General features: G+C 42.3%; 1 protein-coding gene across 3 annotated transcripts in view; it reads right to left on the bottom strand.

Annotated features, from left to right (window-relative positions):
* LOC137322994 (coiled-coil domain-containing protein 81-like) overlaps positions 1 to 24613 on the bottom strand; it is an 80902-nt gene that overhangs the window by 14563 nt on the left and 41726 nt on the right. For all 3 annotated transcript variants that reach the window (XM_067986314.1, XM_067986316.1, XM_067986315.1), the window contains 2 exons: positions 16972 to 17118; positions 2831 to 2938 (listed from right to left, as the gene is read on the bottom strand). In XM_067986314.1, the coding sequence (XP_067842415.1) occupies positions 2831 to 2938; positions 16972 to 17118 (255 nt within the window). The remainder of the gene's footprint in view (positions 1 to 2830; positions 2939 to 16971; positions 17119 to 24613) is intronic.

Here is a 24613-nt window from a genome sequence, read left to right as displayed (position 1 = left end):
TCCAGGGATGAGGGACTTCAGTTACGTGGATAGACTGGAGAATCTGGGATTGTTCTCCTGGGAGCAGAGAAGGTTGAGAAGAGATTTGATAGAGGTATTTAAAATCATGAAGGGTCTAGACAGAATAGATAGAGAGAAACTGTTCCCATTGGTGGAAGGGTCAAGAACCAGAGGACATAGATTTAAGGTGATTGGCAAAAGAACCAAAGGTGACATGAGGAAATACTTTTTTACGCAGCGAGTGGTTAGGATCTGGAATGCACTGCTAGGGGGGTGGTGGAGGCAGATTCAATTGTGGCTTTCAAAGGGGAACTGGATAAGTACTTGAAAGGAAAAAACTTGCAGGGCTATGGGGAAAGGGTAGGGCAGTGGGACTAGCTGGATTGCTCTTACATAGAGCTGGTGCAGACTCAATGGGCCGAATGGCCTCCTTCCATGCTGTAACCTTTCTATGATTCTATGAAAATATCAAACTTTCAATATTGTATTGAATTATTAATTTTCATCATTTGTAATTTTTTGAAGGAGTGAAAGCACGTTGTTTATGCTTTTAAACAATTACTTTGCAAAGGACAAATACAAATTACATTGCCAAAATTGAAACCAAATACACACAATTGTTCTATATGTAATGAAAACAAAGATTTAAATTCAAGGAGAAGTGCTTAAAATGCACATATTCAAAAAATTGGATGTTGTATGCAATTAAAATACCTGATCATAGGAGATCCCAATCTCAACATAAAATCATTGATACATATGTAAATGATGTATATGCATTAAGATCTCAGTTTACAAAGCAATATGCATTTACAGTAAATCAGTGTGGACCTACAGATTCTGCATTAATTCACCAATTTCACAAGGCTATGTCCCACACCTGAATGGTGCCTGAAGTACGTCCAACACCATATTGGCTTGGGCAATATATTAGTCCCTGTGTCCATCTGAAACAGGTGTTAGACCCCTTGCGTACACTAATGAGGATCTTAATGCATGTTTCATGACTCCAATACAAAGTTCAGCAGGACTGAGCGCAGCATGCCTTAAGTATGCACCATTCAGTTTTTCAGGTTCTTCTGCAGCCAAATCAGCAGTCCTTAAAGGGACTACTGGAGGCCGCCAACAAAAAGATACTTTTTTGAATTTTAACTTACCGTAATATGAAGCAAGGAGGAGCAAGAGTGCTGCCAGCCCGCATTCTCCCTCCTCCTGTTCCTCTCCCCCTCCAGGACTTACCTGAGGGCCACTGTCAGCAATGCAGGTGGCCCAAATTGGTGTCCTTGAAACCTGCGAGCTGCATCTGAATGCCTGATTAGCATCTGCGACTCAAAAAGAATTATGTTGAAGAAGTCGGAGGCCCGATTTCTGACGAGACTCAAGACGAGAGTAAGAGCTTCTAAGAATGATAGCTATCAATGCTTTGATAAATGTTTTGAACAGAACACTTTCACAGGGTTTCCAAGATTTCACTGGAACAAGTCAGTTTGTGATAATAGTGATCACTAGCACCTCTGGGGGCTAAATTCATTATGGACTGCTTTCAGGTGCATAACAGATGGCGCGCTTAATATACGCGCCCAAATAAGAAAGCCCAAGGACTGCCCTAAATTGGTTCTCGAGCCTCATTCTTAAAATCTCCAGAGACAGCTCGCCTGTGTAGCTGCATGGAATTTGGGTCGCTTGCTCACCTACAGCAACCCTCAGATAAGTCCATTGTGGTGTGGGGGAGGGAGCAAGCGTGGACTGGCAGCAGCCAGTAATTGTGCTGTGGAGCTAGGAGGAGCCTTTCCTGCTCCTCACAGCTCCACATCAAGGTAAGTATGAAAACAATACATACATTTTTGCTGGCGACTTCCAACAGTCCCTTTAAAGACCACTCGTTAGATCTCTTGTAGACCGGGTAATGCTGAACTCCAGCACTTGCTCCACTCTGGGCCAAAGAATTTGATGGATGGATCATGAAACTGGTGCAGGACCCTCATTTCCATATTTAAATGAGGCCTGAGCTCAATTCAGCAGCTGCCATGGCTGCCTAATAAAAGGCCCTGACAAATTTAGCAGTGGCCCGGGCGTGCGCACAAATCGGGTGCAGGTCTTCCTGCTGCTGAAAAAGGGGTAGAATTCAGGCTTATGATCAGCAGAGAGACCAGAGGTTGGGGTAGAATCTGGCTCAACCAGGTTTCCGTTCCTTCAATGCAGGTCTGGGGTGTTCCTGGGCTCCATTGGAATTCCACCAGTTACACCACTGTAAGGCCCAGCAGTGCGAATGTCTTCAGAAAGCAGCAGTACATGCTGTTCTGAGCCACAAGTGGGCATCACCCGGAATAAAATCAAACTGCAAACTATCTTAGAGGGTTTGATTGCCATTTGATTTGGGGGCTTCCCAGCATGGGAGCTTCTCCTCAGAGTCTGGCACCACTTTGCCCCTGTGACTGCCCCTCTTGGAGCGGTAGAATTCTTCTCTGAGATTCTGTTTACTCGACTGGGTGAGTGACCCTGATGCGCTGCTACTGAGGTGGGTGCTCACCCCTAACATGGTAATGATCCCAGCCCCAGAATTTGGGACAAGCCCTGGCAAGGCCAAAATGTTGGGCAGAATTTCCGACCGGTCACGCTCTCTACAGTGCCACTGTGCCAGCAGAATTTCTACCTTCATGAATCACAATAATCTTAAACAGGTAAACTATAGATTGCTTCATTTCTGCCGTCGAAGTAGTTGAATTTTGACTTTTAAATATTTAAGACTCAGGTCTTTAAGATCAAGGGTCAAATATACATAAATAAAACCATTCCAGAAACAAAGTCTAGCATGCTGTTTATCTCTTACATAAAAGTCTTTGCATTTTGAATTCTTCCGTCTCTTTATGGCTTCAGCGACTCCCAGATTGAATGCTGAAATCTTTTGGTTGTATTCTCTGTTAGCCGACATTTCACACTGATGAACAATGGAAACACATTAAATACAATTAACAAGGGGGAAAATTGCCACTGGAGAACGTTTGTAGCACACATTACTACTTAGGTGGACAAAGTAAAAAAGAAACCTACTTTTTACTCATATCCGTGTGTATTTAAGTCATAATAAATTGCAAGACAAGCAAACGTGGGGTTTTTACCAAGCAAACGATCATTTCGGTAAAAGATAAGATCATGTAAAAGATATTGGTGTAGCAAGCATCCCTCTCTTTGAGTTCATTAAATGTGACTGGATTTTATCTGAATATAAGATATTTGGACAAACAAAAATTCCCCCTGATATTAGATTTCCAGTTTTTAGTGAGCATTAAAAGTTAACCAATATATAAAACCATCAAGAAATTGTAACATTATGTTCAATGGAGCATTAACAACAATTTTATAATCTTTTTGCCAATTACACCATCAGTTCTGCTCTCTCCATAATCTAATTAGTCATTATACAATGGATTACCATAGGGTAAAATGGCTCACTGTTGAGTAAAATATTCACTTTCTTTGCAAATAAAAATATCAGAGCTTTTCTAATGTCTTGATTGGCAAATATAGAGCTTCCCTAATTGCTTGTCATTGAAATGAGCCATATATGATAGAGTCTTATAGATTTGATCATAGTTCGGTGCAGCACAGTATGTCAGCATGGGCACTACAATTGGCCTCAGTGCCCCCGAGTAGGGAGGAGAAACAATGGTCAGCCAAGGTCTCTACTCTTGTTTCCCACAGAGTGATCCCTACTCAGTTGTATTGCCACTCACAGTCAAATATCCTGCCAACACTATCTAGGCTCACACAAAAAAGTTAGATGGAAAAGGTACTGGATGGCAGCCGTGAAACCATATCCCAGTCAGAGACTATATGAGAAAATTGATTTTTTTTTTAAATCACTAAAACACCAGTGGATGTCAAATTTCTGGATTTTCAAAAGGCATTCGATAAGGTGCCACTTGTTACACAAGACAAGGGCTCATGAGGTTGAGGGTAATATATTAGCATGGTTCGACGATTGGTTAATGGACAGAAAACAGAGAGTAGGCATAAACGGATCATTTTCAGGTTGGGGTACTGCAAGGATCGGTGCTTGGGCCTCAGCCATTTACAATCTATATTAATGACTTAGATGAAGGGACCGAGTGTAATGTATCCAAGTTTGCTGTCAATACAAAGCTAGGTGGGAAAGTAAGCTGTGAGGAGGACACAAATCTCAGAGCCGGGAAGTGGGGGGGCGGGGAGGGGGGGTGGAATGCCACGATTTTGACGTAAGGACGTTGTTTTTTTTTCCCTTGTGTTTCCCGCCCGACAGGCTGGCCTGATCGACTGACACCAGCTGTCAGACAGAAGAGGAGCTGGGAAAAGGATGTGTTCGGGTAAGTGTCAGAGCGGGGGGGGGGGGGGGGGTCGGAGATCGTGGCGCGGGGGGGGTGGGAGGTCGGAGATCGTGGCGCGGGGGGGGGGGGGGTCGCCGATCGTGGCGCGGGGGGGGGGGGGAGTCGGCGACCGTGGCGCGGGGGGGGGGGGTCGGCGACCGTGGCGCGGGGGGGGGGGGTCGGCGACCGTGGCGCGGGGGGGGGGGGGGTGGGTCGGCGATCGTGGCGCGGTGGGGGGGGGGGGGTGGGGGGGGGGGGGGAAGAGATCCCGGCGCGGGGGGGGGTGAGATCTTGGCCCGGGGGGGCCGGAGATCGCAGCGGGAGGGGGCCAGAGATCGCGGCGGGAAGAGTTGCTGCAGGTAGGCTTGTTGGGCCTGGGGGAAGCAGTCCTGCTTCTCTGGGCCGACAAGCTGTGCTGTAAAGGCACTTAACTGCAGTTTCGGGCCTTCTCCCTTCCTCTCAGGGGGCGTGAAGCAGAAGGCTCGAGGAATCCCAGCCCTCAGGGTTAAAATCAAAAAAGCTTTGGAAATAGAGGCCTGCAGCCTACTTCAAAGCCTTTGACGCCCGACCCACCTCCTGAGAGCGGGTTGGTCGCCTGCCCCCATGAAAACCGAAAATGGGCAGGTTGGTGGCAGGTTTTAGATTTTTGCAATTGTTACTGCCTCCCCGCCCCCAACCCACCTGTTTTTCCAGGCTAAAATCATGTCCAAAGATTCTGCAAAGGGATATAGACAGGTTAAGTGTGAGTGGGCAAGAAGGTGGCAGATGGAATATAACGTGGGGAAATGTGAGGTTATTCACTTTGGTAGGAAGAATAGAAAAACAGAATATTTTTTAAAATGATGAATAACTATTAAATTTTGGTGTTCAGAGGCATTTGGGTGTCCTTGTACACGAAACACAGAAAGTTAACATGCAGGTTCAGCGAGCAATTAGGAAGGCAAATAATATGTTGGCCTTTATTACAAGGGGTTTGAAGCATAAGAGTAAGGAAGTCAGTCTGCAATTGTACAGGGCTTTGGTGAGACTGATAGATTTTTGGACTCTAAGGGAATCAAGGGATATGGGGTTCGGGTGGGAAAGTGGAGTTGAAGTCAAAGATCAACCATGATCTTACTGAATGGCGGAGCAGGCTCGAGGGGCCATACGGCCTACTCCTGCTCCTATTTCTAATGTTCTTAAAATAAATTATATTTTTTGATATGTAAAATAGGCTTGCCAAATTTATGAAATGCATGGAATTTTACTATGTAGACAAAAAGCACTTGTTGACTTTTGACCAATTTTTCTTTTTAGAAAATAAAACCACATTGAAGGGCCAAGGCTTATTATGTAGGATACCACCAAGGTTGAAATTATTTTTTAAAAAATCATGGTAAATGAGGATCAAATAATGCAAGCTTGGGTTTTTAACAGTAGGAAGATTATAATAGGAAAGATAGACTGAGGGAAGTAAGGAATTCCACAGTTTTTAAACAAAAGAATATGTTAGAGTAATCGAGTGCAATGAGTTTTGAGTTGCAGGAGGAGGAACAGCAAGTGGGACAGTGCACGTTCAGCTTAAAAGGAACAAGAAAGTTCAAAGGAACACGGATTATAGAAATATTCTTAAAATAGTGACATGAAAAGTTGCAAGAGATACATAGAGGTTGGAAGCTGGAACTGACATTGAGATCTACTCGGCAGGCTTGAAGCTTTTTCTTGTATCATGCGTACGAATGCGAGAGAGGTGCTAGAAGAGCCTTCCCAGATATGATGATTGTCAAGCCTTGGAAAGGCTTTATAGAGAGTTAAGAATTCTTTTTGATTATGCCTCTCTGAAGTGATTTGGGATGGTTTTCTATGCTAAAGGAGGGCAAAATAAAATGAGGGGAACAATTAATAAAAATAAATTAAATTCAATGTAAAACAATGTGCACAGCATCCAAAACAAAACAGGAGAACTGGAGGCAATAATTCGTAGCGAGGAGCCAGATGTAGTAAGGATAACTGAAACATGGCTATATAAAGAACAGGACTGGCAATTAAATATTGCAGGATATAACACATTTAGAAAGGATAGGGAAGAAAGAAGCGGGGTGGGGTACCTGTACTAATTAGAGACAACGTAACAGCAGTAGAGAAAAGGGACATAACTAACAGTAAGATAGAAACAGAATCCATATGGATTGAGACAAAGGATAAGAAGGGATCGATCACGTTAATAGGGTATTTACAGACCACCTAATAGTGGAAGGGAAGTGGAGGAAGAAATATGTAGGCAAACCTATGAAATGAGTAAAAGAACATAAGAACATAAGAAATAGGAGCAGAAGTAGGCCATCCGGCCCCTCGAGCCTGCTCCACCATTCAACAAGATCATGGCTGATCTTCTACCTCAATGCCATTTTCCTGCACCATCCCCATATCCTTTGATGCTTTTAATATCTAGAAATCTATCGTTCTCTGTTTTGAATGTACTCAATGACTGAGCCGCCACAGTCCTCTGGGGTCAAGAATTCCAAAGATTAACCACCCTCTGAGTGAAGAAATTTCTCCTCATCTCAGTCCTAAGTGGCCTACCCCTTATTCTGAGACTGTGACCCCTGGTTCTAGACTCCCCAGCCAGGGGAAACATCCTCCTTACATCTACCCTGTCAAGCCCTGTAAGAATTTTGTATGTTTCAATGAGATCACCTCTCATTTTTCTAAACTCTAGAGAATACAGGCCTAGTCTACTCAATCTCTCCTCATACGACAATCCCGCCATCCTAGGAATCAGTCTGGTAAACCTTCGTTGCACTCCCTCTATGGCAAGTATATCCTTTCTTAGGTAAAGAGGCCAAAATTATACACAATACTCCAGGTGCGGTCTCACCAAGGCCCTATATAATTGCAGTATGACATCTTTACTCCTGTACTCAAATCCTATTATAATAAAGGCCAACATACCATTTGCCTTCCTAATTGCTTGCTGCACCTGCATGTTAGCTTTCAGTGACTCATGTACAAGGACACCCAGGTCATTTTTGAACATCAACATTTCCCAATCTCTCACCATTTAAAAAATATTCTGCATTTCTGTTTTTCCTACCAAAGTGGATAACTTCACATTTTTCCACATTATATTCCATCTGCCATGTTCTTACTTAGCCTGCCTATATCCCCTTGAAGTCTCTTTGCATCCTCCTCACAACTCACATTCCCACCTAGTTTTGTGTCATCAGCAAATTTGGAAATATTACATTTGGTCCCCTCATCCAACTCATTGATATAGATTGTGAATAGCTGGGGCCCAAGCACTGATCTCTGCAGTACCCCACTAGTCACAGTCTGCCAACCTGAAAAAGACCCGTTTATTCCTACTCTGTGTTTTCTGTCTGTTAACCAATTCTCAATCCATGCCAGTATATTACCCCAATTCCACGTGTTCTAACTTTGTTCACCAACCTCCTGTGTGGGACCTTATCGAAAGCCTTCTGAAAATCCAAATACAGCACATCCACTGGTTCCCCCTTGTCTATTCTACTAGTTACATCCTCAAAGAACTCCAATAAGTTTGTAAAACATGATTACCCTTTCATAAATCCATGTTGACTCTGCCAAATCCTATTATTATTTTCTAAGTGTCCTGTTATCACATTCTTTATAATAGATTCCATTATAAAAGACATTGAATAATAATCATGGGAGATTTCAACTACACCCAAATACACTGGCAAGAAGAGGTAGGGAAAGGGGGAAAGGAAATGGAGTTTTTACAGTGTGTTCAGGATGCCTTTCTTACGGTACGTAAGAAGGCCAACAACAGAGGAATCACTGCTGGATCCAGTAATGGGAAATGAGCCAGAGCAAAGAGAAGTAAGCGTAGGGGACCATCTAGGCAAAAAGTGATCATATCATAATCAGGTTTAAAATAATGATTGAGAAAGACATACGTAAGACAAAGACCAAAGTTATAGATTGGAAAAAAGCTAATTTTGAGGGGATGAGAACGCAACTAGGGAAGATAAAAGGGAAAAAAAATTGACAAAGAGATAGAACAGCAGTGGGAAATATTTAAAACAGTGATCAATAGAGTTCAGGAGAAATAGATTCCTCTAAAAAACAAGAACAAACTAACCAATAATGAAACACCATGGCTAAATAAAGAGATGAGTAAAATTGAAACTAAAGAAAAAGGCTTACATTAAGTACAAAGACAATAAAGGAGAGGATGACAAAAGGGAATACGAAGAGGTTAAGAAAGAAGTAAAAAAAACGGGAAAGCAAAGAGGAACTACAAAATTAAATTATTAAGGAATATAAAAAGAAATAGTAAATTATTCTACAGACACATAAATAACAAAAGAAAAATCAGGACAGGAATAGAGCCACTAAGGGATGTACAAGATAAACTCACAGGAAATGACAATGAAATGGCAGAAATATTGAATAGTTACTTTGCCTCAGTATTTACCAAGGAGACTAACAAAGTGGGCAAGACATTAGAAGAAGAGATCAAAAAAGATATAAAGACATTTAAGATAGAAAGGGGGAGGGATAATTGATAAACTAATCAAACTTAGAGAGGATAAAACCCTGGTCCAGATGGATTGCATCCACGAATATTAAAAGAAGTTAGGGAAGAGATAGCAGAGGCACTATTACATATATATAAAAATTCAATAGAAAAGGGAATAGTGCCAGAGGACTGGTGGACAGCTAATGTGATTCCTATTTTTAAAAGGGAGAGAGAACCAGTCCAGGGAACTATACACCAGTTAGCTTAACGTCGGCAGTAGGAAAGATAAATGAACTCTTTACTCAAAGATGTAATAGAAAAACATCTAGGAATCGAAAATACAATAAAAAGAGTAGTCAGCACGGATTTCAAAAGGGAAGGTCATGGTTGACCAACCTTATTGAATTCTTTGAAGAAGTAACAGAAAGAGTGACAAGGGTAATGCAATAGATGTAATATATTTGGGTTTCAAAAGGCGTTCGATAAGGTACCAAATAGCAGACTCATGATCAAGGTCAGAACATGTAGAATCAGGGGGCAGGTAGTAGAAGGGATAGCAAGCTAGCTACAATACAGAAAACAGAGTGGGGTTAAGGGTAGCTACTCAGACTAGCAAAAGGTGGGAAGTGGTGTTCCACAAGGATTGGTGCTGGGGCCACTGTTGTTCACAATTTACATTAACGATTTGGACTTGAGAATTGGAAGTAGAATTTCAAAATTTGTAGATGATACCAAATTGGGGATATAGGTATTATAAAGGAAGAATGCAACAAAATGCAAGATATCAATAAACTTGCAGAATTGGCAAATGAATTTCAATATAGACAAGTGTGAGGTGGTGCATTTTACGTAGAATTACATAGAATGTTACATCGAGTTACATCGAAACTATAGCACAGAAACAGGCTATTCTGGTCTATGCCAGCGTTTATGCTCCATACAAGCCTCCTTCCTTCCGACTTCATCTAACCCTATCAGCATATCCTTCTATTCCTTTCTCCCTCATGTCCTTATCTAGTTTCCCCTGAAATGCATCTATGCTAGTCGCCTCAACTACTCGTTGTGGTAGTGAGTTCCACATTCTAACCACTCTCTGGGTAAAGAAGTTTCTCCTGAATTCCCTATTGGATTTATTAGTGACTATCTTACAATTTTTTTTATTCGTTCATAGGATGTGGGTGTCGCTGGCGAGGCCAGCATTTATTGCCCAACCCTAATTTCCCTGGAGAAGGTGGTGGTGAGCCGCCTTCTTGAACCACTGCAGTCCGGGATGTAGTGAAGGTTCCCCACAGTGCTGTTAGGTAGGGAGTTCCAGGATTTTGACCCAGCAACGATATTTATGGCCTCCCCCGAAGTTCTGGTCTCCCCCGCAAGTGGAAACATCTCCACATTTAACCTATCAAACCCTTTCATAATCTTGAAGACCTCTATCAGGTCACCCCTCAGTCTTCTCTTTTCTAGAGAAAAGAGCTCCAGCCTGTTCAGGTATAACCTCTCAGCTGAAGAATCATCCTGGTAATTTTTTTTTTTCGCCTTCTCCAATGTCTCTATATCCTTCTTATAATATGAACACCAGAACTGTTCACAATACTCCAAGTGTGGTCTAACCAAGGTTCTATACAAGTTTTACATAACTTCTCTGTTTTTCAATTGTATCCCTCCAGAAATGAACTGCAGTGCTTGGTTTGCTTTTTTATGTCCTTATTAAACTGCATTGCTACTTTTAGTGATTTGTGTATCTGTACCCCCAGATCCCTCAGCTCCTCTATTCCATTTAGACTCTTATTATCGAAGCAGTATGTGGCCCCCTTATTCTTCCTATCAAAATGTAATACCTCACACTTATCTAATTGAAATTCATTTGACAATTACACACCCATTCTGCAAGTTTATTGTCTTCATGTATTTTGTTGAAGTCCTCCTTGGTATTAACTATACCCCCAATGTGGTGTCATTCTCAAATTTTGAAATTGTACTTCTGATTCCCGAGTCCAAATCATTTATATAAATGGTGAACAACAGTGGTCCCAGCACCAATCCTTGTGGAACACCACATCCAATCTTTTGCCAGCCTGAGTAACTACCTTTAACCCCTACTCTCTGTTTTCTGTATTGTAGCCGGCTTGCTATCCATTCTGCTACTTGTCCCCTGACTCCACATGCTCTGACCTTAGTCAGGAGTCTACTATGCGGTACCCTTATCGAAGGCCTTTTGAAAATCCATATGATCCCATATATGGGATGAGAGGGTTGTCCTATGAGGAGAGATTGAGTAGAATGGGCCTATATTCTCTGACGTTTAGAAGAATGAGATGTGATCTCATTGAAATGTATAAAATTCTTAGAGGGCTTGACAGGGTAGATGCTGATCGGCTGTTTTCCCTGGCTGGAGAGTTTAGAACTAGAGGTCATAGTCTCAAAATAAGGGGTCAGCCAGTTAAGACCAAGACGGGGAAAAATTTCTTCACTCAGAGAGTTGTGATTCTTTGGAATTCTCGACTCGAGGGCTGTGGATGCTCAGTCGTTGAGTATATTCATTACTGAGATCGATGGATATTTGGACACTTAGGGAATTAAGGGATATGGGGATAGGGCAGGAAAGTGGAGTTGAAGTAGAAGCTCTGCCATGATCTTATTGAATGGCGGACCAGGCTCGAGGGGCCGGAAAGCTTACTCCTGCTCCTTTTTCTTATGTTCTTACATCTACTGCATTACCCTTGTCTACCCTTTCTGTTACTTCTTCAAATAATTCAGTAAGGTTGGTCAAGCATGACCTTCCCTTTTGAAATCCATGCTAATTATCCTTTACTATATTTTCGGTTTCTAGATGTTTTACTATTACAGTAAGGATTCCATTATCTTTCCTACCACCAATGTTAAGCTAACTGGTCTATAGTTCCTTGGACTGGTTCTATCTCCCTTTTTAAATATAGGAATAACATTAGCTGTCCACCAGTCCTCTGGCACTATTCCCTTTTCTGTTGAATTTTTATATAGATGTAATAGTGCCTCTGCTATCTCTTCCCTAACTTCTTTTAATATGCGTGAATGCAATCCACTCGGGCCAGGGGTTTTATCCCCTCTAAGTGTGATAAGTTCATCAATTATCTCGCCCCTTTCTACCTTAAATGTCTTTGTATCTTTTTTGATCTTTTCTTCTAATGTCATGCCCACCATGTTTGCCTCATTATTTACCAGGGAGGCTAAGTAATTGTTTAATATTTTTGCCATTTCGCTGTCACTACCTTTGAGTTTATCGTGAATATACCTTAGTGGCCCTATCCCTATCTTGATTTTTCTTTTGTTATTTATGTGTCTGCAGAATACTTAACTATTTCTTTTTATATTCCTTGATAATTTAATTTCAGTTCCTCTTTGCTTTCCTAATTGTTTTTTTTTACTTCTTTCCTAACCTCTTTGTATTCCCTTTTGTCATCCTCTCCTTTGTTGTCTATGTACTTAGTGTATGCCTTTTTCTTTAGTTTCAATTTTACCCTTATCTCTTTATTCATCCCTGGTGTAATTTACTGGCTGGTTTGTTCTAGCTTTTTAGTGGGATATATTTCTCCTGAACTCTATTGATCACTGTTTTAAATGTTTCCTACTGCTGTTCTATTTCTTTGTTCATCAGTAAATTTTTCCCATTTATTTTCCCTGGTTCCATTCTAATCCCCTGAAAATCAGCTTTTTTCCAATTTATTAATTTGGTCTTTGTCTTACTTATGTCCTTCTCAATCTTTACAGTCCTTATCAGCCTTTGACACGGTTGACCACACCATCCTCCTCCAACGCCTCTCCTCAGTCGTCCAGCTGGGTGGGACTGCACTTGCCTGGTTCCATTCTTATCTATCCAGTCATAACCAGCAATCACCTGCAATGACTTCTCTTCCCACTCCCGCACTGTTACCTCTGGGGTCCCCCAAGGATCTATCCTTGGCTGCCTCGTATTTCTCATCTGCATGCTGCCCCTCGGCGACATCATCCGAAAACACAACCTCAGATTCCACATGTACACTGATGACACCCAGCTCTACCTCACAACCACATCCCTCGACCCCTCCACTGTCTCTTATTTCTCACATTGCTTGTCTGACATCCAGTACCAGATGAGCAAAAATTTCCTCCAACTAAATATTGGGAAGACCGAAGCCATTGTCTTTGGTCCCTGTTGCAAACTCCGTTCCCTAGCCATCAACTCTATCCCTCTCCCTGGCCACTGTCTGAGGCTGAACCATTCGCAACTTTGGCATCCTATCTGACCCTGAGATGAGCTTCCGACCACATATGCGTTCCATCACCAAGACCGCCTACTTCCGTCTCCGCCCCTGCCTGAGCTCATCTTCTGCTGAAACTCTCATCCATGCCTTTCTTGCCTCCAAACTGGACTATTCCAATGCTCTCCTGACTGGCCTCCCATCTTCCACCTTCCATAAACTTGAGCTCATCCAAAACTCTGCCCATATCCTAACTCGCACCAAATCCCATTCTCCCATCACCCCTGTGCTCGCTGACCTACATTGGCTCCCGGTCCGGGAACACCTTGATTTTAAAATTCTCATCCTTATTTTCAAATCCCTCCATGACCTCACCCCTCCCTTTCTCTGTAACCTTCTCCAGCCCTAAAATCCTCCGAGATCTCTGCGTTCCTCCAATTCTTGCCTCTTGCGCATCCCAATTTTAATCGCTCCACCATTGCCGGCTGTGCCTTCAGCTGTCTAAGCCCTAAGCTCTGGAATTCCCTCCCTAAAACTCTCCACTTCTCTACCTCTCTTTCTTCTCCTTTAAGACGCTCCTTAAAACCTAGCAGTGTTGCCTCTCTTGTTGGGCTTTTTACATACTGAGTAAGAAAGGAATCCTGCACACATTGTAAAAACTCTATTCCCTGTACCCCTTTACCTACCTCTTCTTCCAAGTTTATTTGGTGATAGTTAAAATCTCTGAATATTATTCGATGTCTTTTACTCATTTCACATATTTGCTTACATATTTCTTCCTCCACGTCCTTTCCACTATTAGTTGGTCTGTAGTATACCCCTATTAGCGTGATCAATCCCTTCTTATCTTTTATTTCAATCCATATGGATTCTGTTTCTATCCTTCTGTTAGTTATGTCCCTTTTTTCTATTCTGATCCTCTCCCCTTGGACTGCCTCATACTCCATGGCGCCATGGTTAGCATTCTGGGCATCCTCCCTGCAACCTTCATCCTTATACTCACAGGTATCAAGTACCTCACACCTTTTGGATAGGATCAGTGTCTGTGGGACCATCTTCTCTACCTCCACCTCCCTTATGTGTTGGAGTGTCTCTAACTCGCATTCCAGCTCAAAGTCTCTGAGCCGGAGTGTCTCAAGCCAGAGAGATTTACTGCACATGTAGCAATCCAGGACAGTCTTGCTGTCCACAGATTCCCACTTATTACAGTCCCGACACATAGCCTGTACTGCCATCTCTGGTTTATATTTATTTAATCAGTAGTTTATTTCTAGAACTAATAGAATCACTTGAAATCTAAATTATATTTAGTAAATAGATTTAGTTTGATTTCAAAATAATTAATTACTTAGTCTTTTAAAAAATTTTATGTGTTTTTTTATTTAAGTTTTCAAAGTTTTAAAAGTTGTCATTAGTTTATAGTCCCTTGGTTTAAGTCGCTTAGCACCTCCTTCACCCTCTGCACCTAATTCCCACACTCACCAAATTCCCAGTTAAAAGCCCTCACTCTGTTAGTAATTCACTCTGTTAGAGGTTCACTCTTTTCTTTACCAACCTCTGTGCTCAAGCTCTGGTAGGAAGAATAAGGAGGCCACATACGGCTTGGATAATAAGTTTAAATGGGATACAGGAGCAAAGAGATCTAGGGGTACAGATACACAAATCATTAAAAGTAGTGACGCAGATTAATAAGGCCAAAAGAAAAGGAAACCAAGCACTGGGGTTCATTTCTAGAGGGATAGAATTGAAAGGCAGAGAAATTATGTTAAACTTGTATAGAACCTTGGTTAGTCTACACCTGGACTACTGTGCACATTTGTGGTCGTCACACTATGGATTGGATATAGAGGCATTGGAGAAGGTGCAAAAAAGATTCACAAGGATGATACCAGAACTGAGAGGATATACTTATCAGGAAAGGCCGAACAGGCTGGGGTTCTTTTCTCTAGAAAAGAGAGGCAGAGGGGTGACCTGATAGAGGTCTTTAAGATTATGAAAGGGTTTGATAGGATAGACAAAGAAAATGTTTCCACTTTTGGGGGAGTCCAAAACTAGAGGTCATAAATATAAAATAGTCACTAATAAATCCAATAGGGAATTCAGGTGAAACTTCTTTACCCAAAGAGTGGTAAGAATGTGGAACGCACTACCACAAGGAGTAGTTGAGGCAAATAGCATATTGGGGAAGCTAGATAAGCACATGAATGAGAAAGGAATAGAAGGGAATGCTGATGGGATTAGATGAAGAAGGGAGGTTCGTGTGGAGCATAAATACTGGCATAGACCAGTTGGGACAAATGGCCTGTGTCTATGCTGTACATTCGATGTAAAGGCGCTATTAAGTTCAAGTGGTTGTTAATGAATTGTTGAACAGAAAAGAACTACATAGCACAAAAGAGGAAACCAAGCTTCTTGACTTTGAAATCAATGGAAAAGAAAATCGGGTGGGTATATAACGGACGGCCAATCCGATACTGGCAGTTCGACACCCCTGCCGAAGTTGAAACGTCTGCCCTAAATTTCTATGAACTAAGGCCTTATGGTAGAATTTCAATAGGTATAATCTTTCCCTACTTCTTAAGTTATATCTATTTATCCACTAATAGATATATGTGAGTAATTTGTTTTCTAACATTTTGATTCGGGTCAACATTTTCTTTTCTTTCTAGCTCACTGGGAGACTGAGGCAATGGAATATAACAACCTAGATTTTCTGCTATCGCAGAACTGGGCCATATCTTTGATGTGGCAGGATTTTCACCTACCCAGAATAATGTGCACCTAACCTTGGCCAATTTTCCAATCTCAATCGTTTACATAATTTTGTTGAGCTCCCTTGCCTCTGCCGTAGTGTACCATTTGTTCTGTTGGTAGAAGTTCAGAAAGTACCTAAAGTTTCAAATTTGGCACCATGGTATTGTAATCGATTGCACAATCTTTCTGGGTTTTAAAATTTAAACAACCCCCTCTGCCACGAAACAGCTGGCTGCCAAAGACCAACAGGCATGCCCAACCTAACCTGGCCATCCTCGTTCTGCTGAAACCTGGAGGAGGACAAAAAGAAACCATCCAATATCTCAAAGTCTATCTTAACAGTCTCAGTTTCATCCATCACTATCCTGCTTAGCCCATCAAAAAAGTTTTTTAAAAAATCATTCTTCAGGATGTGGGCATCACTGGAAAGGCCAGGATTTATTGCCCATCCCTAGTTGCCCTTGAGAAGGTGGTAGTCGCCCACTTTCTTAAACTGCTGCAATCCATGTAGTGAAGGTACTACCAGTTAGGGAATTTCAGGATTTTGATCCAGCGACAATGAAGGAACAGTGATATATGACCAAGTCAGGATGGTGTGTGGTGAGAGTGCAATTTTCACATTTTTTAGCACAAGTGGAAACTCTGGAATAATTATACTTAATCCGCATCCAAGTATTAAAGCCCTATGTTCATCATATTGTACTACATGATAGCAGCAGTTAAGCCATATATAAATAAAATTTAAATACAGCTCACATTTGTACTGTATTTGAGACCTTCTCAGGCTCTCTGCCAGAAGGAAATGAATGTAAGAAATAACTTGAAAGCCAAATGGCTATTTCTTTTAAATTGTTCACATAATTACCCTTTATTCTATGTCCATTTTATAGCTGGATTCTTGTCCTTTAATTTCCTGTTCTACTAATTACCGTTACCCTTCTGACAGTAGGATAGTATTTGCACCTAGACAAAAGGAAAGGGTCTGACTTTTATCATGACTACAAAACCATTTAGTACGCCCATACAATGTTCTACATAACATGGCCCTAGCTAGCTTATAGAAAGCCCCTGTCAAATGGTTTAATTACCACTAAAATAATTAATCACCACGAGCATGGAGGTTGAATACTTTAATAGAATTCTGCACTTAACCCTTTGTTCACAATTTGTTACGTACCTGTTGCTGGAAGAGTGTCTCCTGGTCTTTCATTTGTTGGTATTGCTGCAGCATTTGTTCATCCTCCTCTTCTTTTCTTCTCCTGTTCTCTGAAAGTTCGACAGGGACATTCTTCAGAGCTCGTTGCATGCAAAGGTAGCATAGCTCCTGCAACACCATATAACAGAAAATAAATTCAGTTCACTCTCCTGTTTAAATAGCTTTCAAATACATATTTGATATTCTTAATTCATAGTTTAGAAGATTATTTTATGTTTAACAATACACATTGCTGCTTCAACCCTAATGTATCTACTTAATAATGTTTTTATGTTCTAGTCCTTATAATTATTGTCACAGCTTTCTAAAGGCAATGTGAAAAGCACTATATCTAAGAAAGGAACTATGCCTAATATTTTTCATTTTATTTCAGCTATCATTTGAAGCCTGCAATATTGGGGAAAAGTTTGTACTCAACTGCATTAGTTGTACAGGCGCAGAATAGGCATGAGTATCAGAAAATCCAGCAACAGGTCATTTGTTACACCAAATTCCTTCTGCCTGTGATTTTTTTTAAGCCTGGTGCACTTTATGTGCCAGAGTCTTTGCACATATTTGATTCCATAGCCTTAGTCAGGCCTTGGAATGCAGTCAAAAATATTTAATTGATTACCTAGTGTAATTTCCTGCTTTTTGTGCCAGGATTGTGTATCTGATTTCAAAGCCCATTTTGAATTGCCACAAGGGAAGCTCCATATATGATGGAACTCTTAAAGGGGAACAGGCTTTGGATTTTTTTTTGTGTTGCAATGTTTGCAGTACCTTTTTAGTGCTGTGTTTCTATTTCAGATGTTTTCCATATTTATGAAACTTTTAGAATAATTTTTTGGGCAAAAAAAATTTATGCACTCATAACAGCAAATTTTTCAACTTTCCAAAAAAAAATCAATTATTTTTCTGCTGTCTGGAGAGCAAACTGTAAGTGAAGCAATTATAGGACTACTGCAGAAAAGGAATAGGTGAAAAAAGAGTCACAAGGAAAGTTCTTCCAATGCCAACTTTCATGGTAGCTCAGGGACTCATAGAGCATCTTGATGCAAGCTGTAGAGTCCTGTGGCAGGTGGCAAATGACAGGAAAGTTAATGATGGGGGTTTGTTTTGATGCATTCCAAATAAGTATTTCACTTAGAAGATGGTAGAAGGCATCCAATGAGTATCAGCAGGCACCTGAGCTGCAGTGGCAGTACCTGACATTTTGCCACAACCATATTTACAGGCTTTGGTACACCAATCTGCCAATGGCCAATGAGAATTGCCTGCACTGTCAGTTCAGTGTCAGCAGGGAGCCAGTTGCATAACTTTGCCATCTGCTGCATAGACACCTACAGCTAACTGTTACATCAGGACAGCACTGCAAGTGGCAGAGATGATCATTACTGCCCTCAATGTTTCTGTCCGTAGTTCATCACATGGTATAAGAAGTATGTTCTGAAGAAGATATTCCAAACCTTTGTAGGCTGATTCAATCTCAATTGTTTTTAAGAATCTGTATCTTCAGTGATTGCTGTTGTTTTTGTGTAATACCTTACCTGTAAAATAAATCTACTATTTCTGATAGTATTGTATTTACTACCTTTCAACACAGACAGGAAAATGTGGTCTTCCTTTTATGTAATAAGTAATGCTTAGTTCTGAGACACACTATCCCATTCACGGCATGCATAAGAGTTTAGTCTTACAATGGAAATTGCCATGAAAACAAACTAAAGGTGTTGGGAGAAAATCCAAATCATAACAGCGGGGATCAGATCTGAAATGTTAACCTGACTTTCTCACTTAGATGTTGATAGATGGAACTGCTGTGAATTTTCAGCATTTCTGCATTTATTTCTAGTTCAAATGCAAATTTGTCTAACACACAAGATTTAGTATCATAGTATGGTACAGCACAGCAGGATGCCATTTGGCCCATCGTGCCTGTGCCAGCTTTTTAAAAGAGCATTTCCCATTAGTTCCACTCCCCTGCTCTTTACTATTGAATTTGCATCCATCATCCTTTCAGGCAGTGCATTCCAGATCCTAACAACTCACTGCATAAAAAAATATTTCCTCACTGGAAATAGTTTCTCCTTATTTACTCTATCAAAACCATTCATGATTTTGAACACCTCGAACAAATCTCCTCTAAACCTTCTCTGCTCTAAGGAGAACAACCCCAGCTTCTCCAATCTCTCCATATAACTGAAGTCCCCCATTCCTGGTGCCATTCTAGTAAATCGCCTCTGTACTCTCTCTAAGGCCTTGACAACCTTCCTAAAGTGTGGTGCCCAGAACTGAACACAATACTCCAGCTGAGGCCTAACCAGTGTTTTATAAAGGTTTAGCATAACTTCTTTGCTTTTGTACTCGATGCCTCTATTAATAAAGCCCAGGATCCCATATGCTTTTTTAACAGCCTTCTCAACTGGTCCTGCCACCTTCAAAGATTTGTGTACATACACCCTCAGGTCTCTCTGTTCCTGCGCTCCCTTTAAAAGTATACCATTTAGTTTATATTGCCTCTCCTCAATCTTCCTACCAAAATGTATCACTTCACACTTCTCTGCGTTAAATTTCATCAGCCATGTTTCTGCCCATTTTACCAATCAGTCTATGTCCTCCTGAAGTTTGTTACTATACTCCTCACTGTTTACTACATTTCCAAGTTTTGTGTCATCTGCAAACTTTGAAATTATACCCTCTATACCCAAGTCCAGGTCATTAATATATATTAAAAAAGCAGTGGTCCTAATACCAAACCCTGGGAAACCCCACTATATACTTCCCTCCAGTTTAAAAAACAACCATTTGAAAAACAACCATTTGACACTACTCTCTGCTTTCTGTCCCTTAGTCAATTTTGTGTCCACGCTGCCACTGTCCCTTTAATTCCATGGCCTTTAATTTTGCTAACAAGTCTATTTTGTGCTACTTTATCAAATGTCTTTTGAAAGTCCATACATCAACTGCACTACCCTCATCAACCGCCTCCATACTTCTTTTTATATTTTCAGCAAGTTTAAAATTATCTTGCCATACTTAGTCAATAAATTGTTGATAGAAAACAAACACTGCATTCACACAATTATATGCAGAAATCAAATTCTGTGCCATTCGAACAGCTTATCTTTTAAAAAATATGAATTTACTGAAAAGTTTCGGACAATTGAAAAATAGTGCATTTTACTGACTTAACAACATTAACACAGATAGAGGGCACGATATTAGGAGGGAGGCAGATTGGCAGCGGGGGGTCGACTGGGCGCATGGGTAACCCGCCCAGTAAAATTGGTGGATTCCCCATGCGATCACAAGTAAATTGAAGCCACTTACCTTGGCTTCCGGGTTTCGCGCTGGTAGGCTGCGCAGCGGGCGGACTGCGCACCCGCATCATAGGCTGTCATAGGAGGAGCCCTATTTAATGGGTCAGTCCTCCACTGACTCATGCTGCAGAAAGGAGCCAAAATTACAGCATGGAGCAGCCCAGGGGAAAGGCTGCTCCCAGGTTTAATGATGCCTCATTCCAGGTCCTACTGGTTGGGGTGAGAAGGAGGGGGAGTGGGTGGAGGAGGAGGAGGAGGGGGGTGGGGGGGAAGACAGAGATCTTCTCCCCGGCAGACGGGAGGAAGTGGCCTGCCTCTGCCACCATGAAGGCCTGGCTCGAGGTGGCAGAGGAGGTCACCAGCACCACCAACATATCACGCACCTGCACACAGTGCAGAAGGCGCTTCAATGACCTAAGTAGGTCAGCCGAAGTGAGTACTCTTACTCATTCCCCTACACTCTGTCTGCCACATCACCGTCCCCACCCCACATCTCCTTCTGCACTGCCAACACTACTTTATTACACCACTCAAAGCTCATCCTCATCTTACCTGCACTTACTCACCTCGCCAGTACTCATCCCACCACTCAATCCAATCCTCATACAATCTCATGGCTGTATCTCATACTCACCCTCTCATGCATCTCTTTCACGGTCAGCCTTACCCAACCTGCCACTACCTGTGCTGCAGCCACAGGGCATGCATCATATGTGCAGTAGGCAGCGTAAGGCAAACGTGTCGTGAGCATGAAGGGGATGCACAAGGGTGTTTGAGGGTTTGTCATGGTTTTTACTTATATTTGATTTCTGATCAACTCATATTACATATTATATTGTCACCACTACTGCCACGTCTTCGCCATTCTTGACTGGCTTGTGCAATAATGCCCTTTCCTGAGGATCACCATGAAGACCCACACCTGATGCCACCCATTGTGTCACTGCAGAGAGGGTGCAGGTGTATTTGCAGGGCTCTTTTGTGCAGACGACTGAGAGACGCCGGCGATGTCCCCGGTGGGACCCTGGAAGGATCCGGAGAAGTTGTTGAGGGCAGTGGTGACTTTGACAGCGACAGGTACAATGATGGTGCTCAGGCCAGCCGGGAACAGCTCGGCATCAAGGAGGCTGCAGATGTCCACGACTACATGTCGAGTGACTCTGAGCCTCAGTGTGCACTTCTCCTTATTGGCAGTGTCGGATCATGATATTACCCCTTAGATATGGTGGGAAACTAAACAATGGTAATTTGTTTAGAAGTGCACAATATCAGATCCTGTCAAAGGCTTTGGGAATGTTCAAGACAAGGACAGATGGTTTGCCAAAGTGTTCTAGAGCAGAATTCCAGAGCTATGTAACATAGACCATAACAGTGAATTTAGTAGAGCAGTTAATCCAAAACACATACTGTTGATCGTGGAGTATGCCAGATATTTCAAAATGACAGAAGAACACAGCAGCTTTCATAACTTCAGAAAATACCAATAGTTAGAAAGGTACAAGGGATCATCTTTCTTTGCAATAGGACGAACATGAACACATTTTCAAAGAGAAGTACGATGGACTCGAAGTAAGAAAAATTGAAGACACAGCATGGTACAGGCGTAAGTTCAGAGATATGCATTTTGAAGTTGATAGCGGGAATGCAAGCAAACCCAGAGGACTTACTGGAATCCAGAGTAGAAGATCCAAAAGGCCTGGCAAGGATAAAACTTATAATGGGTCATAATGGTCAAAAAAGAGCAATGGATGGAATTCTTTACCTAGATCATTGTGATTACAGTTGTTTATAATCCATCACTTAATATCAGTTGCGTAATATAAAACAAACTAGCCTAGAAATTCCAGTCTGGAGAGCAGTCGGAATTCAAAGCTGATCTCAGATCCACTAGGTTTCCATCCTATGTGACTCACCCTGTAAATTCCAACCCATGGGTGAATGAGTGCATCTTCTGCCCACCCCTCCTACATCCTGGCATCATTTTGGGGGCATGTCTGGGTGACTTTTGTGGGATACCCTGAGAATTCCACCCTTTGTGACCCTCTTTTGTCTAATGATTCTGTCCATGCCTGCTGAGAGCTGAGAGCAGGCATGGGTTCTGTTATGGACCTACAAAAAGTCTGAAGATGTAAATCTGCAAAATAATGGACAAAGGTTCTCTGTAGGGAATAATAAAAAAAAATTATCTTGTTCTACTTTGGCCTAGTAACGGTCTAGGCCTTCCCCTCTCAGAGCCGACTGGTGCCGCTCCAAGATTGCATCGGCACAGTGAGGCAGGCGCCTTTATTGTACCCCTACAGGCGTAGGTCGCCTACGCCGATTATTCTAAATGACCTACATTCCACTTCCACCATTCCAAACCTATTTGCAGTAGTTCTAGGCTCCTGTTTGTCTTGTAGCTATTCATGAAAAATGACCAAGGGGAAGGAGCGGAAGCAGTAGAAGGAGGAGGGCCGCCTCAACATCTTGCAGCAAGAGGGATCAGCTTATTGCTTCAGCGATTCCAGTGACCTATGTATTCCCCTGCCCTGAGAAATTACACAGAACCCCTCTGCTTAATAGTCCTGATTACATCCTTCACCACTCCCTTCACCCTGCATTAAAGAATATTCAAACTATTCGGACAAATTGTATATCAATTCTGACAATGCAGACTCAGAAGCTGCTACTAAACCACACTGCAAACCAAAGTGCCAAATGTGATTAATTTAATGGCAAACATAACTGCCTTCCATTCATTTCTCACCCAAAGTGACCAACCCATAGTGCTTTTCTTTAAAGGAGGATTACTAACTCTACGACTCCTACGAGGTGCTCCCCTAATGGCCTCAGCAAAGCTGGTAGAAGGCCGCTGTTCCTCATTTTGGGACCCTTGAGATGCTCGTGGCTGGTGTCTTCTGGGTGCTCGAGCCAGTGAGGTCCCAGCTGCAGACTGCTGCACCTCGGCTGCTGCCAGAGCAGTCCAGCCCAGCTGACTTTCTGGCACCATTGTGGGTATTGGTTGAGAGGGTGGCAAAGGAGCTGACATCCTGAAAGAGGCTAACACTTCCATAATGTCACTGCCACTCCTATAGGGTCGGGGCTCATCGCTTCCACTAAATCAGCAGGAGAACAGACTGCAGAAGATGAGTGATTCCTTCAAAGCCCTAATAATTCAGTCCAACATTCTGTGCACATTGGACTGTCTCTCCAATGTGGAGCACACAGCTTGCAATGACAGCTGTTTCAACTTCCACCATAGCTACAAACCATGCAAACATGGACCCCTGCTGTAAAGACCTGGCTACAGTGCCCCTGGAGGTGACCACAAACTCTCCAGAGTAGATTGCAGAGTACGGATGCCATGCAAAATGTCACCACAGAGGCTGGAAGCAGACTCCTCCACACTTAACCATAGTGCTTAAACTCCTTGACAGGCCTTCCAGTCCTTGACACTCCTTGTGTGAGGCCAGCAGTTTTCTGTTCATGGCTGAGCCTATGAAGTCCTCTCTTTCTCAGGAGAGCTGGGAGAGGACCTCGCTCTCCGATGAGTTCTCTCCTGGGCTGTTACTGCACTAGTACCTGCTGCTGTGCACTCATGCTGGGTATTTCACCATGTGCAGACCCCTCTGGCTTACTACCTAACCCATGCTGAGTGCCAATGTCTGATCTGGGGCCTGGGAGGGATGGAATCAGTGCTGGTACATCTATAGGATGATTGTCCTCATCTGAGGTGTCTTGCTGTGTAGGAGCCTCTTGCTGTCTAAAAGGATCTAGAGGGAAGAGAAAAAGAACAAGAGTTAGCATGGCAGATAGAAGCTGTACATTTTCAAGTGATAATCTTGAGAATACAGCTTGAAGTTGTGAAGCTTACTGCTTGTTTGCTGAGATGGTGAAAGATGACACGTAATATGCAGACACCCTGGGCTTGTGCATGTAGTGGATGTGTTGAGAGGTGGAGAAGAAGCAAGATGTAATGAGGATGGGGAGGAGATGAATGTAAAGGGAAATGTGTGTAATGTGAAGTGAGGAAGAAGTACTGAGAGAAGTTGGTGGTTCTGCAGGTGATAGGATATGAGAAGAAAATGGTGTTAGTGTGTGGTGTGAAGCGAGCAAAGGAAGAAGTGAATGTCTTTAATCAGAAAGGTGTTGCAGTGAGCTCTTGTGATTGTATGTTGAAGGATGTGATAAAGGGGAGGGGCTGTAAGGAATGTTGTCAGGTGCTGTTGAGAGAGGTGAAGAGCTGTACTCACCCTTGCTGCTCTTGAGGCCATTGAACCTCTTTCTGCATTGAGCCCAGGTCTTTGGGATGATGCTGGTGG

This window comes from Heptranchias perlo, chromosome 6 (assembly GCF_035084215.1).
Source record: "Heptranchias perlo isolate sHepPer1 chromosome 6, sHepPer1.hap1, whole genome shotgun sequence".
Classification (NCBI taxonomy): domain Eukaryota; kingdom Metazoa; phylum Chordata; class Chondrichthyes; order Hexanchiformes; family Hexanchidae; genus Heptranchias; species Heptranchias perlo.
The sequence above is the reverse complement of the archived record's forward strand: the minus strand, read 5'-3'. Positions and strand labels throughout refer to the sequence as shown.